The 17,060-nt window shown below is 32.9% G+C and overlaps 3 protein-coding genes across 3 annotated transcripts; 2 read left to right on the top strand and 1 right to left on the bottom strand.

Moving 5' to 3' along the window:
- Positions 1 to 4: 4 nt before the first annotated feature.
- On the bottom strand, positions 5 to 618 carry LOC104781078 (G-patch domain-containing protein C1486.03-like). Its single transcript, XM_010505675.3, has one exon. It carries the CDS (start codon positions 493 to 495, stop codon positions 91 to 93), a length of 405 nt encoding a protein of 134 aa, XP_010503977.2. The 5' UTR covers positions 496 to 618; the 3' UTR covers positions 5 to 90.
- Positions 619 to 2,077: 1,459 nt separating this feature from the next.
- LOC109132580 (uncharacterized) lies at positions 2,078 to 3,041 on the top strand. The gene is made up of 2 exons (XM_019244307.2): positions 2,078 to 2,493; positions 2,599 to 3,041. Exons 1-2 carry the CDS (start codon positions 2,367 to 2,369, stop codon positions 2,739 to 2,741), a joined length of 270 nt encoding a protein of 89 aa, XP_019099852.1. The 5' UTR covers positions 2,078 to 2,366; the 3' UTR covers positions 2,742 to 3,041.
- A 10,488-nt stretch (positions 3,042 to 13,529) lies between these two features.
- Positions 13,530 to 15,993, top strand: LOC104781083 (fasciclin-like arabinogalactan protein 15). Its single transcript, XM_010505679.3, has 2 exons — positions 13,530 to 15,047; positions 15,782 to 15,993. The coding sequence occupies exons 1-2, from the start codon at positions 13,799 to 13,801 to the stop codon at positions 15,838 to 15,840; spliced, it is 1,308 nt and encodes a 435-aa protein (XP_010503981.1). The 5' UTR covers positions 13,530 to 13,798; the 3' UTR covers positions 15,841 to 15,993.
- Positions 15,994 to 17,060: the final 1,067 nt, after the last annotated feature.

Genomic DNA, 17,060 nt, shown 5'->3' on the forward strand with positions numbered 1-17,060 from the left:
CTCGTATTTCTTCATAGAACTAGGCCATAGGAAACAGATTATGCAGTACAAAAAAGGTAAACTAGAACAAAATAAAGAGAAAATATATAGTTATACATTATCAGGCCAGAACTCCATGCGGAAGGCTCGTTCAAATTCTTTTTCAGCTGAAAGTTTTTCGTGCTCGATCGTCTTCCGCAATTTCTTAGAAAGTTTCTTGTTCGTCGTCTTTGAGACTTCTTCAGAATCTGTAACCCGAGGCTGTGCCGCCGCTTTTCTCTTAGCTGGTTTTTTAGATCCTAGTCCTTGTTTGTTATGTTTTGGCTCTGCTTGTAGAGGCACCAATATACCTTGTTCAGCGATTCCAAGACCAGTACCTTCCTTCCAGCCATGCTTTTTTAGGAGTTGAAAACCAATGTTAGAAGAATCGATAGCAGCCAATGGATTGCTTGATCCAGAGGACTCGCCCATAACGTTGGACAAGTCTTCACTATATTGAGACTTTTCTGTTTTCATCCTCCTTTGAATATTTGTCTCTCTGCTCCCACCCAGTCTCTGTGTACCTTCCTCGAAATAGTGCTTATTACGGAGCTGAACAACCGGCGTTTCTCTCCGTGTACAAGGCAGAGTCAATGACAGTCCGTAACAAATCAAAACGTGAAAGTCAAGCAGTCGTGGAACAAAAGAAGGCTAGAAACCCTAGAATCGACGAGATAAGCTAAAGGAAAACTACGCCCAAAAAAAATCGCTTAGAGAAGGCCTCTTTATAACTTCTCTAATGAGAAATTCGAGTGATGCAAATAATCCAGCTTATACCTAAATTTATTTAGGTCATTAGTTTGTGAATTGTGATTGTAATGAACCGATGCAATACACCACCAAACCAGAACATTAGACTTAGAAACCGGTTCAACTAGTTGACAAAAGTTAAACCGATTCAAATGTTAAATCGAATATTTTTTTTTCATTTATCTAACTGAAGCCAAAAAGAAATACTAAAATAGCAATCGACAAGTTAAAAAAAAAAAACTATTTTATTTTCTCTGGTTCATATATTTTTAATTTTTCCCAAAAAGACAAGTTAAAAAAAAAAAAAAAAAAAAAAAAAGAGAGAGAGAGAAAAGGAAAAAATCAGAACGAACCCACCCACCTGTCAGTAAACCCGTAATAGAGGTTGTTGGAACGACATCTCAAAAACCAAACCATATCTCTCTATCTTGGCTATTATTTTTATCTTATCCTTATTGCAAAATCATATGATTTGTTTTTTTTTTTGATATAGAAAGCACACTTCCTTACCTTCACTCATTGGACAAAATATGAAATTATTCTAGAGTATATAAGACTTGACAGTTATAGACTTATTCTATATCTATCTCATTTTGTACAAGCTTCTGGATTTAATTAGTTTTTTTGTGTGTTTCCAAATAAATGTCACTAATGGGACCAAAAAAAAAAAAAAGCAAGTTGATGGTAGAAAGAAAACAAGATATAAATTAATATATGTACATGAAACAAAAATCTAGTTTTTTTAAGAGGATTCCCGCCTTATCCCAACAATTTAAATGTAAACAAATAAAAAAAAGCAAAATGAAAAGTTCAGAGGGAAGACCTAATTATGTATAATTTATGTGGAAATCTTGTTTAAAGAATATTCTAAAGTTGAAAAAATGTCTTACTTTTTCAAGGGAATAATTGCTCTTTTTAACCAAGAGAATAATAAATTTATATACATAATGAAAGATTAATTTGAAAAATACGAAATTTACAATTTGCAAATTCAAAGAACTTGAAAAGAGTTGATAGTTTGATATGAGGTTGTAGTCATTATCCGAATGCATAATACAAGCTATTAACGAAAAAAAATATGTATACTGATAGATAATATTCCAAAAAAGTTATATGAAAACAAGTTTGGAAGTAGTTAATAAGTTGGATTTTAGTTGTATATTTATGACGCATCGACTGTATCAAATGGTCTCCTTTTGAAAAAAAGAGTTGTTTATTTTTGTTGACCAAATTATTAAAAAAAAAAAAAAAAAAAAGTTTTTAAAAAAGGCTGTGTTGTGTTGTGTTGTGTATATAAATTTAATAAAACCACGACATATCTCTCTCGTCCTTTTTGTCAATCCTCCTCCTCTCTGTAAAATCTCTGTAATTTTTTTTATTTTATTTTGAAATGGTTCTTCCGTTTCTGTCTTCCTCTCCCCTTCTCCGTCTCTCTTCTCAGATCATGTCTCCTGATCCCTTCTTCTCTTTCTTTTTTTAATAATATTTGATGGTCCCTTTGCCCTTTTTACCCGAGAAAAATTCAGATCGATTTAACTAATTTTACACAGAAGAAGATTTTTTTTTTTTTTTTAAAACCCTTACCTGCCTAAAAAGATATGTCTATGGAGAGTTCATTAGGTTTCATGGCGGTGTTCGCCGTCTCGGGAAGCGTCGTCTTCTTAGCGAGTCAATTTCACAAGCGTCTTCTCTCCGATTACATGGACAAGTTCGATTTCGAAATCCGTACGTCCACCATTCTCTCTCGAATCCCTTCTGTTCTGTTTCTTTCTCAATATTGATCATTGATAATTGAACCGTTCTCTTTTGTTGGGGTTAATTGGGTGACAGGATCGAAGAAAAATGTGGTGATGAAGAAGAAGGTGAGATTCGCGGCGGATGTGGTTGAGCCTTCGGGGAATAACAAAGAGTATCGCCGGAGACACTCTTCTAAATCCAAATCGTCGAATTCCAAGTTGGCGGCAACTATTTGATTTTCTAAAGGTTTTTGTTTTTTTTTTTGGGTAATAATTATTCATTTTGGGGTTTTTGTGATTTGAAAAAAAAAAAAAAAAAAAAAACCCGTAATTTAATTTTCCGGATTTTTTTTTTTTTCTTATTTATGAATCTGAATCTGAATCTGGGGAAAAAATAAAAGAAGCTTCATCAAAGTCTTCTTCCCAGGGTCAATTCCTTTTCTTATTTTTTATTTTCTTGAGGGGGTTTTTACTTGTAAATAATTGTTTTGTGTAAATACAAATTGTGATTCCTGATTTACATGTTTTGTTCTTAAATCATTTGTTCTGTGATTTTAGCCTTATCCTTAATTAAAGGGTTTACCATTCAATACAACACTGTATCTGTATGGAATATGTTGTGCTGGCTCTTCTTTAATTACAACTTTTTCCATGATGATTGTTTTTTACATAAACTATCATTATGTTTTAGGTCTGGTCATAAAATCTGAATCCGAAAATCTGAACCGTATTCGAACCAAATTAAGCAGATTAAAACCGAACCGATATTAAGGAAATAACCGATCGGTTTTTAGCTTTCATTATTTTGGATATCAGATATTATCTGATCTGAACCGATATCCAATAGATATCCGAATATAACCTAACATATAAGAAATAGTTTGATATTTCGATAGATATACCTCATATCCTTTATGTATTTGTATGGTTCCATGAGAACCTTGTCATTTACTTAATTTCTATCTTTTTTTTTGTTTTAATACTCTATTAGTATGGTTATTTGGATACAATAAGATTAAAAAATATTAGAATAAAAACATTGTCCAATGATTTTTGATTTAATTTTGGTTATCGATAATCATATCCGAACCGTTCCGAAATCCAAATTATCCGAACCGAAACCGATCCAAAATTTATAAATACCCAAATGGATGTTAGAGTCAATATCCAAAAAATCTAAAATCCGAAAAACCCGAACCGAATCCGATCCGATATCCGAATGTCCAGGCCTATTATGTTTGGTGACGTAATTAATATTTATTTAGATTCTTTACCTTAAATTAAATTAAATTAATGATTTTTTTATTTTTTATCTAATGTATGTAACTAAAACCTTAATCTCACTCAAGTTACTTTTTTCCCCCTTCCATGTGGTGCAAACTCCCAATCTGATTGATAGTCAAATATAACTTTTCTCTATTCAGTTAGTAATTTACTGTTTTACTTTTACATAATTTTTCTGGATTCAAAATTTTTAAAAAACAAAAAAAGAAGACGAGTCTCCGGAGAATTAAACCTTCACCACAAATCTGACAATATTGAAGCAAGTATACCTTTATAAACAGTTAACTATAAAACAAGGTTTAAATACTTTAACTTATCTTTGCTACTACGTATGAAAGCAATATCACAAAGTCAAGTTTATGCAACTAATACGTTTTCTTAAGCAAAGCCACAGAAGAACCTTAAAGACTTGGGAGTTGGGAGTGTGTATTAAACATTAAAGATCTTTTTAAAGATTTGGGATTTAAAATAACCGTTAATGTATACTAAAATACCAATTTGTTAGAAACGTGTTTATTTTAAATTAATGAAAAGGGTTATGGTGACCAACTCCCGAAGGGTCACTGGCCAAATTAAATGTGGCTTACGAGAGTATGGAATTGGTCATTTTGATTTTTAAAATATAAATTAATCTTCTGACGATTACAACGTGACGACATGCATATTTTATCCAACAGGATCGTATATAATATACTACTATTTGCAATGAGAATGTAAAGTGAGGATGACGACATAAATAGAGTGTAAAGAACAGAAAGTTCTTATTCTCGTTAAGAAAGGAAGTTCATCACCATCTTAACCTTTGTCGTATTTACAAGTCATATAAACTCATTATCATGTTTGTTTGTGGCAATGAACATGTTTTTTACGAGGCACGTATCTAGTGGGCCGATGATGGGTAGTTTTAAGTCACGTACGGCCCAATGTTTTGGAAACCATTTCTCTTGTGTGTATTTTATGAAGCTTAGCTTCTCTCTTATCAACAGTTTTGTTTCATACATGACTGAGATCAGTTTTGTTTTTTATTCATGTAGAAGAAGATTATAATTATATTTTTATTAACCTAATTAAACATATATGTTTCTACTTCAGCTATATATTGAAATATTTATTTGTATTAAGTTTGTAATAATGTAGCAAAAAATTGTTTACTATACAATTGTCACCGCTCATGCATGCCAGCAAAGAGTAGAGAACTTGACTTAGATATGTCATATGTCTAATGGGATATTTATCGATTTAGAGCTTTATTTGCCCAAATCTTTTAATTTAGGTACTTTTGTCTAGACTCTCAATTTTAAGCCTTTTTGGATTATAGAGAAAGACAATTTTGTCTTCACCTACTGTCTCTTCTTCTTCGTTCTTCTCCCGACGACTTCTCACCCGACAATGTCCATAGTTTTTTTTTTGTCGAATCCACCATCCTTGATCATGTGAATTCAATGGATTAAATCTATTTTGCTTTGGATGAAGGAATCGAAACCCTAAGGGATACTATCTAGTTAATCCAAGGGCTTCAATCACTAATCAAATTTTTAGATATTAATCGGTGAAGATGAAAGAAATTTGTCGATTCAATCGGAGAAGATGATATAATCTTAACCAATTAACGAATACCCAAAACAAAAGCTTGTAATTCTTCTTTTCTTATTTGTAATCGTTGATTATTTGAAATCTTATTTTTCTTCTACCACTTTCAATAAGGGAGAGAAGAAATAGACTTGGCAAGGGGAAGATGTGAAACCTTCCTTGACTAGAGCTTGGCGCACCGGCAAAGCGAGGAGCAGCCACGATGGTCGGCAGTTGGCAAGTTTTCTTCAAGTCACGCCGAGGAGATCTGGGAATCGTTAAATAAATTTGGTCAAAACGAGAAAAAGAAAGAAGAAAAAAATCATATATGGGAAGGGGCAAATTTGTATTTTTAGTCGACTTAAAAGGTTTGTTTCCGTAAGTTTGGACTATTAGTCCTAAACCCATAAGAAATTGAGAAAAAAGACCTAATTCTGTAATTGATCCTATGTCTAATATATCTGGATATGTCATATATTTTAATTTATGTCTCAGGTTAAATAGAGGAAATATATAGTATACTCCAGTAACTTATTATGCAAATTTTATTAATTTTCAGATTGTCTTGAGTTTTATTACGTGCATGTGTCCAGATCATAGACTAACTAGCTGTCTGAAATATAAATGTCTGTTGGTCTATTAAATGCCACGATCCATAAAAATATCACGCATCAAATTCATATAGACGTATACTACTTTTTATATTTTTCGAATAATTTATTAAGCATACAGTATGAAACAATCTTATGGTTGTCCAAAAGAAAGACAAATAAAAGAGATTTATTGAGAACTCGCATCTAATATTGAATTTGTAAAATCTTCCGTATCAAAAGATTAACCAAATACTGTAGTTCGCATCTAACGGAGAAGTTTCCAAAGCAGATTCTTCTTCCTTTCGTTTCTTTTCATTTTTTTTTTTTTTTTTGGAACAAAGATTCGTTTCTTTTCATCTATCGCATTCTCTTATACTACTTACTGGCATAGCAAAATTTACTGGCCGAACACGAGGATTAATTCTTTTTTTCTTTTTTTTTTCAACCAAACATTAAATAAATTAAAAGAGAACTCAACGATTAATCGTCTAAACAGAAGGATAAGAGTTTACAAAAGTAGATTCAGAAACTAAAAATCTTGAAAATCAAGTAAGACAATCTGCCCTGACATTGGAATCACGTGAAATTCTGGTTAGGGTAAAGGAAGGGTAAGATGTTCGGAGCAGCGTGAATTCCTCCAACAAGTTCATAAAGGCAGACCAATCGTCCGGCGTCTGCACCATCACAACTAGCTCTGCACAATCATATGATTATCGGTTTATTTGATGTTGATAACGTTTGGAATGAATCTCCCTCAGGTATGGAGCACATTGCTACAAAATACTTTGAGGATCTTTTTAAGAAATCGGATGGTAGGGGTATTTCAGAGATGCTTCAGGGTATTAATCCGATTATTACGGACAGTATGAACAGAGCTCTAACTAGAGACATTACTGAAGCGGAAGTCCGAAAGGCCCTGTTCACCATGCATCCGGAGAAGACCCCAGGCCCTGACGGAATGACGGCTCTATTTTTTCAACGGTTCTGGTCCTCTCTAAAAGGGGATTTGGTGTATTTTGTTAGAGAGTTTTTCCGAACTGACAATTTTGATCCACTTCTAAATGAGACTAATATTTGTCTCATTCCTAAGGTGGATCGACTGCAGCGGATGGCGGAATTTAGGCCGATCAGTCTTTGTAATGTGAGCTACAAAATTGTTTCTAAGGTTTTGTGCTTTCGGCTAAAGCGCTTTTTACCCATTTTGGTTTCCGAAACTCAATCGGCCTTTGTTTCTGGTCGTTTAATTACAGATAATATTCTTGTAGCTCAGGAGATGTTCCATGGGCTAAATACAAACCGACGGTGCAATTCGGAATTTTTGGCATTTAAAACAGATATGAGTAAGGCCTATGATCGGGTAGAGTGAGATTTTTTAGAGGCGGTTCTGGTTCTCTTAGGATTTGATAGAAAGTAGAATTTCTGGATCATGTGGTGTGTGTCCTCAGTGTCGTATCAAGTTCTTCTGGATGGTCAGCCCCGGGGTTTTATTAGACCACAAAGGGGTTTGCGTCAGGGAGATCCTCTGTCACCATATTTATTTATACTTTGTACAGAGGTCCTGATAGCAAATATTAAAAAGGCAGAAAGGGAAAAGAAATTAACGGGTATCACCATTGCCCGGAATAGCCCTACTGTTTCGCATTTGTTGTTCGCTGATGATAGTCTGTTCTTTTGTAGGACGGTAATGGATATAATAGGTAATTATGGTAAAGCCTCAGGACAAGAGGTTAATTTGGAGAAATCATCTATCATGTTTGGTAAGAAGGTCTCGTCTGATAAACGCACTCAAGTAAAATCAGTTATTGGCATATCTAAGGAGGGAGGTATGGGCTCTTATTTGGGCATTCCTGAAAACCAAGGTTTTTAGTTATGTTAAGGATCGGTTGGATGATCGAGTTAATGGTTGGTCTGCCAAGTATTTATCGAAAGGTGGGAAGGAAATTATGTTAAGTCGGTGGCGCTGGCACTTCCTACCCATGTTATGTCCTGTTATAAATTGCCACAGGAAATGACGTCTAAACTAACAAGGATTAATTATAGAAATAGGCATTATTCTCATAATCTTATTGATTCAGGACTTATTGTCTGAACTTACAGAAAAAAGTATTTTATTTCAATCAAAAAGACAAAACTATCCCTACTTCTCTCACAAACGCTAAACTCTCGTTTTCATTCTCTCTGCCGTTCAGTTTTGTTTTTCCAGACTCTCAAATCTCTCTACTCTCTGCCGTGAATTAAAGAGAGATGTTGTCATGAATTCTTAGATCTCTATGATGGTTTGCATCTTTCTGATGACCGCTGACAATTTCGATGGCTGAAAAGAAGAACCCTAATCCGTCTTCTGAAGCTTTGTCCGCCGTAAAGCTAGTAAAATCTCAGGCGGTTGGATCTCCTCTCATACCTGAACTATGGTGATCAATCACAAACATGTAATTTTCAGATTTAGATTAGATTTAAAGATGAATTGGAAGTTTTAATTCAATTGGTGTTTATGATTTGAACCCTTGGGTTTCCTAGATACTACTCTCTCCGTTTCAAAATATAGGATGTTTTAACTAAAACACGCAGATTAAGAAATCTTTACTTTTAACAAGTTCAACCAATCAGAAACAATACTGCCTAATATAAAATACTAAACTAATCTAAAAGTTGCATAGAAACTTGAAAACATCCTATATTATGAAACAAAAAACTTTTCTAAAACATCTTATATTTAAACGGAGGGAGTATTCTCTTAGGGTTTAGCATCTTTTATACAAACCAAGTGTTTTTTAATTCGTTGAGTTCATGATGGTGTTGATGGTGGAGAACTTTCGTGATAGTGTCGGTGTTGGCCGGAAGAAGAAGCAAAAGATACAGAGAATGAGAGATAAAATTGTCGAGAATGTTTTAAAAAATGCCTAATCTCATATGTCTGGACAAAAAATCTCAATTTCTAATATTTAGCTCAACAAAGGCCTATTTATGTAATAATCCCCTAACACAATTATGAACTTTTTTTTTTCTTCTCACAACTATGAACTTATTAGGATATACATATTAGAATATATACAATATTGATATGTGATATAGTTCTATCACATAAGGAAATTTCATTATAGATAAATTCATGTCATGTTAACGAATAAATCAAACTTTTCTAAATTATGACATGGTATTAGAGTATAAAGTTTTTTTTTTTTGGACAAAGAGTAGAAAGCTTTTGTGATCTAATTTTGTTTCTACTGATCGTCGTTGCTTGGCTGCAGTAATCGTCACATTCGTTTTAAAATCATTAACTTAATTTAGCCAACACCGCTGCACTAGCGGGTGTTGCTTCTGCTATCTTTTACTATTTTTTAAAAAATTCTATTAGTTTTTTTACCTGTCATTGCTGCTTTCATTTTTCATGAAAGTCACCGCCGCCTCCACTTTACTTCTATTTTGCCTCCACTTCACAAGCCAATACACATCTATCTTTTACCATTTCTACAAGCCGTTGTTATTGTTATTTTCCATGAAAGCTACAAGCCGCTGTACTTCTTCTACTTTGCAGCCGCTTGACAAACCACCACTTTTCTATCTTCTATACATACTAAACCTATTTTTTTTTTGGTATTTGAGAATTTATTGTCCAAGTTAGTGTTGGGAATTCTGGATCACTAACTTGCGGAAAGATATTAGGATATATTAAAATATATATTTAGAATATTGATATGTGATATCGTTCTATCACATAAAGAAAATTTTATCATATGTATAAATACTCATATATTTTATGTTAATGGATAAATTAAGTCTTTCTAAATTATGTCATAACTATTCACAAATTTAGATGATCTAACATATGATAAATGGTGAACCAGTGATCTGATTGCTTGTATATGTAGATTGTACAGTTTGAATCCAATAATTGTAAAAGTTCTAGGTAGACCATATAGGCATATACAGTAAAACCTCTATAAATTAATAATGTTGGGACCAAGATATTTTATTAATTTATAGTGATATTAATTTATCTATAAATTAATAATTATTAATTTATAGTGTAAATTAATAATTATTAATTTATAGATATATTTTTAATAGTTTAATTTTTAAAAATTATGAATTGAGACAATTTTAACAAAAATTTCGGATATTCAAAATTTTATGGTATTGAAATTGAATTTTTAATATTTAGAAAACATTATTAACAATAAATCACAAATACAATAGACAAATTCACCTATACACATGACATACATAAAATTAAATTTATGAATAATAATATAGATTGTTGTATTTTAATAGTCAATCAAACTATCGAAATGTAAATGATGGATATCTAAAAATTGAAAACTTTAAAAAAATGTAGCTATATTTATGACATGTTACAAAAGATTTTCTATCATTATATTTTGAAAATACAACATAATAATTGTTTTGTAGATATGAGCTTTAGGAGAAACATACATTATATTTTTTTTCTTTACATACATTATATATATGTAAATTTACATGATTATTAATTTATGATATTATTGGGACCATATTTTACATGGGGATTTCAGAAAAATTATTATCTTATTATTTTATCAAATTTTGTTATTTTTTACACTGGCCCGACTTGAGACTAACAAAATTTATTAATTTATAGTGTTTATTAATTTATAGAGTATTAATTTATAGAGGTTTTACTGTAGTCTGGAAATCTATTAATTATACTATTTATAGCAAAGCTTCTATAAAATTAAATAGTATAAAATTTCCTCAAAATTATATGTAATTTTACAGAGATGCATATTTGAAGAAAATGCGTATTTAGGAAACGTACTATTGTCTATTTGAAATAATGAGTTCGAAGTAGATATTCATGTCACGGGTTACTTGGCAAGTTTTTATGAAACAACTATTTTAAATTTTAGAAAATATCTGGTCACGAGTAAATTTTTTTTTTTTTTTTTTGACAACCAAATAAATTCTTGATCAGCATATAACCTATTTGAAGACACGTTTATTATCTTTTTAAAAATTGATTTTGTTGGCTTTTTTTAATTCTTGACTTCAATAGAAATGTTTTGATTCATCTTTCAATATTTTGACTAAATATGTTTTCGATAAACAATATTTTGACTAACTGAAAAAAAAATCTATGAGTATAATAAAACACATTCATGACTTTGAAGTTTGATCACTAAGCTTCAAAACAAAGTATAGTTTGAAGGCGACGAAGAATCTAACGGTTAGCCAAACGTCGCCGTTTTCCAGTTGTACGGCATGTGATAGAAGCAATGCCTACTCATAAGCCCTTTAACTAAGGCTTGGCGTAAACGGTAAACACTATGGTAAACATATTCCCATGAGAACCCTAGAAGTCTTAATTTAAAAAAATATATATTCACGTACGACATTTATGTTGTGAAAATAACGTTGTTGCATACAATCCTAGTTTTTTTCTTCAGCAATGACAATTTATATAGTCCCTAATTAAAATCCATCTATAATCTTGACCAACATGCAAGACAATTTATCTGAATTCAAAGACACCCTTATGTTGTTATTCCAAACTTTTTCTTTCTAATCCTAGTGCCGTTTTCAAGTTCATCCAGGGTGTTCCCAACCCGAAATCTTGTTGTTTGTCATTGTCCCATTATAATTAAGGAAGGAAATAAAACCAGAAAAATTTGCCAACAAGTTTTAATTTATTTATAGTTTTACAATTTACAAACAAATATGTACATCTTGAGACTATTGATATACAATACTGTTTGTTTTGCTATGCTTTGGTTGGTTTGTCGTGAATTAACAACAAAAAGTCTAATACATATCCAAGAAACGAATTCTCTACTTGGGCAGCGTTCATAGTTATGGGATTGTGAGAAGTTGTATGAGTTCAAGTAATCAAACCTATTGAATTTTTCTTTCTATATTTACTATGTTTTCTAAGAATATAAAAGATCGATTATAACTTAAATCATTTCGTATACAATTTTGAACCATTTTGCGTTTACGCTTATATGTTAAATTTAATAATAAAATAGTCTTACAAATTCTAAACGCAAGCATAGTTTTTCACTTCTTTTTTCTTGTTGTAGCGTATATACAAACGACTTCCTGACTAAAACGAAAAAATAAAAATTGTTAAATTTGAACATATACGATTATAAATATATAAATAAATTCCAAAGAAAAGAAAAAAAATCAGTTTAGATCTAGATTGAATGATTTGCCAACTTGAACATCTGAGTTATTAGAAGGATCACCGGCGAGGACTCTTTGTTTTCTAACAAACAAAACATTAAAATCAATGATTTAGAAAGATACTAATTCTCTGTCTGTATAGAATTTTTTGAGAGGGGATGTGTTTTTTAAGTGTCGATTCATACTTAATAATAAGAAAATATTAATTCAGGCGGCTAGCATTCACTATCATATTAAAAACTATAGTCTATATGGTACTTAAACATATAATAGTAATTATCAGTGATATTTTCATGCTAATTCCTTTCAAGTTTTGACGGTCACACCGACACTTTGGCTTTGGCAGTGAATGGGAACTACGTTAGACAGTTTTTAATGGACCTCAATTTATTTCACCAATCAACACAATTTTGTAATATCCGGTACGTTTTTACTTTTGTTAATAAAAAAACAATAATTCAAGGTGCGGTCCAATTTTGCAAAGAAAAATTGTAAAATGCAGGTAAGAGTAATTACGCTCCTATTTCATGTGCTTTGGAAAACAATTCTGCGGTTTTGTAAACATATATATCTGTAAGAGTTGTAATTATGTAAGTATTGAATGTTTATAATGTTTTTAATCAGAAATGTATTAAAATCAATCATAATACAATTAAAGTTGTAAATTGCACTATTACTTTACCAATCAAATTTAAATTTAAATTAATTTTGGTATTTAAAATTCAGAAATTAAAATTTTATTTATTAATAAAATAATATGAAATCTGTACCGCAAATTGTTTTTCACCAATCAAATATTATTTTATACCGCTTATTTTGGAATAACCGCACTTGACCCGCAAATACATTTGTTCCGCAAATATATCAGTTGAAGCGTACCGCACTATCAAATTTTTTGTTCTGCACTACTAAATCCGCGGTTACCATTCCGACCCTTTGTTTGATATGCACGACCCGTGATCTCTTCTTTTTTTCTTTCTTTTTCTGTTTGTCTTTCTTTAATAGTAAGTCTGATACTAAATTACTAATTATGTTAGTGCTTTAACTCAATCTATATTCATAAAATAGTGTGGACAATCTCTTATATCTTAAGCGAATTCATTTATGTTTACTAGTACGAACCAACCAGAATTAGCAAGTTATCCATCATGGTGAGTGGTGATGACTATAACTTATTTGATTAACATTGCGGTTTACGAAATCAAAACATTTCCTTAAGACAATTGTTTGATACTATTACAATAAAAAGAACGAAAACGGAAAGTATTTGACTTGAAGGCAACGTGAATGGTGTGCATTCGAGTAACCGACACACACGAAGCTCAAATTACAAAGACAGAGCTGAGCTGTTCCCTTAAAAAGCTGAACTCTTGGCTTCAAGTTTTATATGACGTCTTCATAAATTTATTTCCAACGTGTAGACCCCCAAAATTTATAAATAAATACGTAGAATAATTAGTGAAAGCATTAAAACCCACCCACCCAAAAAAACCATTACATAATTAAGAAGAAAATGAAACACAAATTAATTTATATAAAAAATAAAAAATAAAAATATGAAGAAGAAACATCACAATCACTTTTAATCACATCACCATATCAATCTCTCCTCCTTTATTCAACAAACCCAAAAATAAAACTCAAGAAAACCATTCTTCATTTCGCCGACACTTTCATCTCCACACCATGGAAGGCCTCTTCTTCCTACTCCTCATCACTTTCTCCATTACCACCACCGCATTACCCGATAAACCCGGGTCGGGTCAAATAAACTCAAACTCGGTACTAGTAGCTCTTCTTGACTCACACTACACAGAGCTAGCAGAGCTCGTGGAGAAAGCTCTTCTCCTTCAAACCTTAGAAGAAGCCGTTGGTAAACACAACATCACAATCTTTGCTCCTCGCAACGATGCCTTGGAGAAGAATCTTGATCCTGAATTCAAATCTTTCTTGCTCCAACCAAAGAACCTCAAATCTTTACAATCTTTACTAATGTTTCACATTCTTCCCAAAAGAATCACTTCTCCTCATCAGTTCTCTTCCGCCGTCGTCAGCCACCGTACTCTCTCCAACGACCACCTCCACTTCACCAACGGAAAAGTCAACTCCGCTGTGATTACCAAACCCGACGATTTAACCCGACCCGACGGAGTCATCCACGGAATCGAGCGTCTTTTAATCCCACGTTCTGTTCAAGAAGATTTCAACCGCCGTCGTAGTCTCCGTTCTATCGCCGCCGTGTTACCGGAAGGAGCACCTGAGGTTGACCCGAGAACTCACCGTCTCAAAAAAAAACCCGTTCCAGTTCCGGCTGGAGCTCCACCGGTTCTTCCGGTTTACGACGCAATGTCACCCGGTCCGTCGCTAGCTCCGGCTCCGGCACCAGGACCCGGTGGACCTCGCCACCATTTCAACGGAGAGGCCCAAGTTAAAGATTTCATCCACACGCTTCTTCATTACGGTGGCTACAATGAAATGGCTGACATTCTCGTCAACCTCACTTCTTTAGCCACCGAGATAGGTCGGCTCGTGTCGGAAGGTTACGTTTTGACCGTTTTAGCTCCGAACGACGAAGCTATGGCTAAGTTGACCACAGACCAATTAAGCGAACCGGGAGCTCCAGAGCAAATTGTGTATTACCACATCATACCGGAATACCAAACCGAAGAGAGTATGTATAATTCAGTACGCCGGTTTGGAAAAGTCCGGTACGATTCACTCCGGTTTCCTCATAAGGTAGAGGCTCAGGAGGCAGATGGTTCGGTTAAGTTCGGTCACGGTGACGGTTCGGCTTATTTGTTCGATCCTGATATTTATACCGACGGACGGATTTCGGTTCAAGGGATTGACGGCGTTTTGTTCCCGGAGGAAAAAACACCGGTCGAGAAGAAAACCGCCGCTCCGGTTGTCAAGAAAACAACTAAACCAAGAAGAGGTAATCAATTTTTTTTAATAAATCTTTTAGTCTCTTAATTTATGCCCTTACCTATTTGATGGTGACATTTTAACCCCAAATTATATAATTTTTAACAAATACATGTACCACTATTACAAAAGTAATAGAGTTTTGTTATAGACACAGTATTATAAAGTTATAAAGTAATTTGCTTAGGGAATTTCTTATGTTCTGTGATTTTATCATATTAAATGGATGATTAAATCATTGTTATAGAAAGGTAAGAGTGATTAGTCATTATATAATTAGTCTTTCAACGAGAGAGTACTAAGTAAACAAAGTGGGATTTGGCATAAAGTACAAACGTGTGAGAATAAAGACAAAGTCTCTCTAACAAACTTTGCTATAATATATTTTATTTTTCTACTTTTTCATACTAATATAATTTGGAGATAATTAGGACTTTATAACTATTTAATGATCCACCGACGAAGAATCCCATGTAAAAAAGTGAATGAAAAAAAATCACAAAGTGTCTTTTTTTCTTTGTTTTTCCTAAAGCCGAGTTATATATGAGTCACATTGGTTAACAAAGATAACAACTTTCTCTTTTTTTTTCTTCTATATAAATATATTTATTTTAGGATTAGCTAGAAACAATCATTAGCCTTCCTTTTTATTGCTATTGTTAATTCAACATACAGACAAAATAAATAAATACTAAACCGATAGGGAAATTAATAATTTCTAATTGAATTTATATTATGGTGCAGGTAAATTGATGGAAGTAGCATGTACAATGCTGGGATCACAATTTCCCACATGTCAATGAGATTCTCACAGGCGACCAAACTGAATCCGGACATGAGAATTTTTATAATTCTGTAAACATGTGATAAAAAAAAATGTGAACAGAAAGAAAGAAATAATGTAAATGATTATTTTTTGTGGCTCGTTGCAATAAGAATGTTACATCGTAGTTTTAGTTTTTGAGCCAAAATTTTAATCAACCGGATTGGATTGATCCGGTCCAGCATTAGCTTAAGATACATATTATCTTCTGAAAGGATTGGTAAGAATATCATTACAAACCTAACCCTAGATTGAGACAAGACAATTCCTTCGGGTTTTAGGAATTAGGACAACGAGTTCTGTTTTTCCAGAAAGTACATGCTTAGGGTAACAAAAGAATGAAAATAAAAATAGACCTTGGAACAGAAGTGTACCTATGGGATTGTTTATTCATCTTGACGCCGTGAAAGGGCTGAGGAAGAAGGTAGAAGGAGGATGCAAAGGAAGAAGAAGAAGAAGAGGCATCGTGAAGTCCGCCGGTTCGAGATCAGCTACCTTTGAAGAGATCCCAGAAGAGGTGTTGATAGAGATTCTGGCAAGATTACCAGCGAAGTCGGTGATGAGGTTCAAGTGCGTGTCAAAGCACTGGTCATCCCTCATCTCCTCCCGATATTTCACCAACCTTTTCTTCCAAGTGTCATCACCGAAGCGAGAACCGCGTGTGTTCATGTTTCTTTCAGACATTAACGAACACCATAATTGTGCGTTGCTTTCAAATAATAAATTGGAATCGGACTCTTTCCCGCACCTCAACCAAGATCTGACCTTGCCGGGAATGGAAGGGTGCTTTGTAAACGCACTTCGTGGCTTAATGTGTTTCAGAGTTGGGCGAGAGGTGCTTTGTAAACGCATTTTGTTTGTCTTTTTTGAGACTATATTTACTTTCTCTATTCATTACACATTAGCTTCAAATATATATCTCCAATGGCAAATATAACCTTGTTACACATTAGCTTATAATATATATGTTCTGAAAGCATCAGTAAAAATGTAATTCCTAAGCTAATGCTGGATTTATTCGTTAGATAAAAAAAAGTTAAAACTGTACATCTCCATAAAAACTGTATCTCCTCATTTTACTACATGTCAATGATATATCACAAGTGACCAAAGTGAATCCGAATATGAGAATTGAATAATTCTGTAAACATGTGATAAAAATAAAAGTAATAATGTATATGCTTATTATTAGGCTCGTTG

Source organism: Camelina sativa, chromosome 4 (genome assembly GCF_030686135.1).
Source record: "Camelina sativa cultivar CO46 ecotype springtype chromosome 4, ASM3068613v1".
Lineage (NCBI taxonomy): Eukaryota > Viridiplantae > Streptophyta > Magnoliopsida > Brassicales > Brassicaceae > Camelina > Camelina sativa.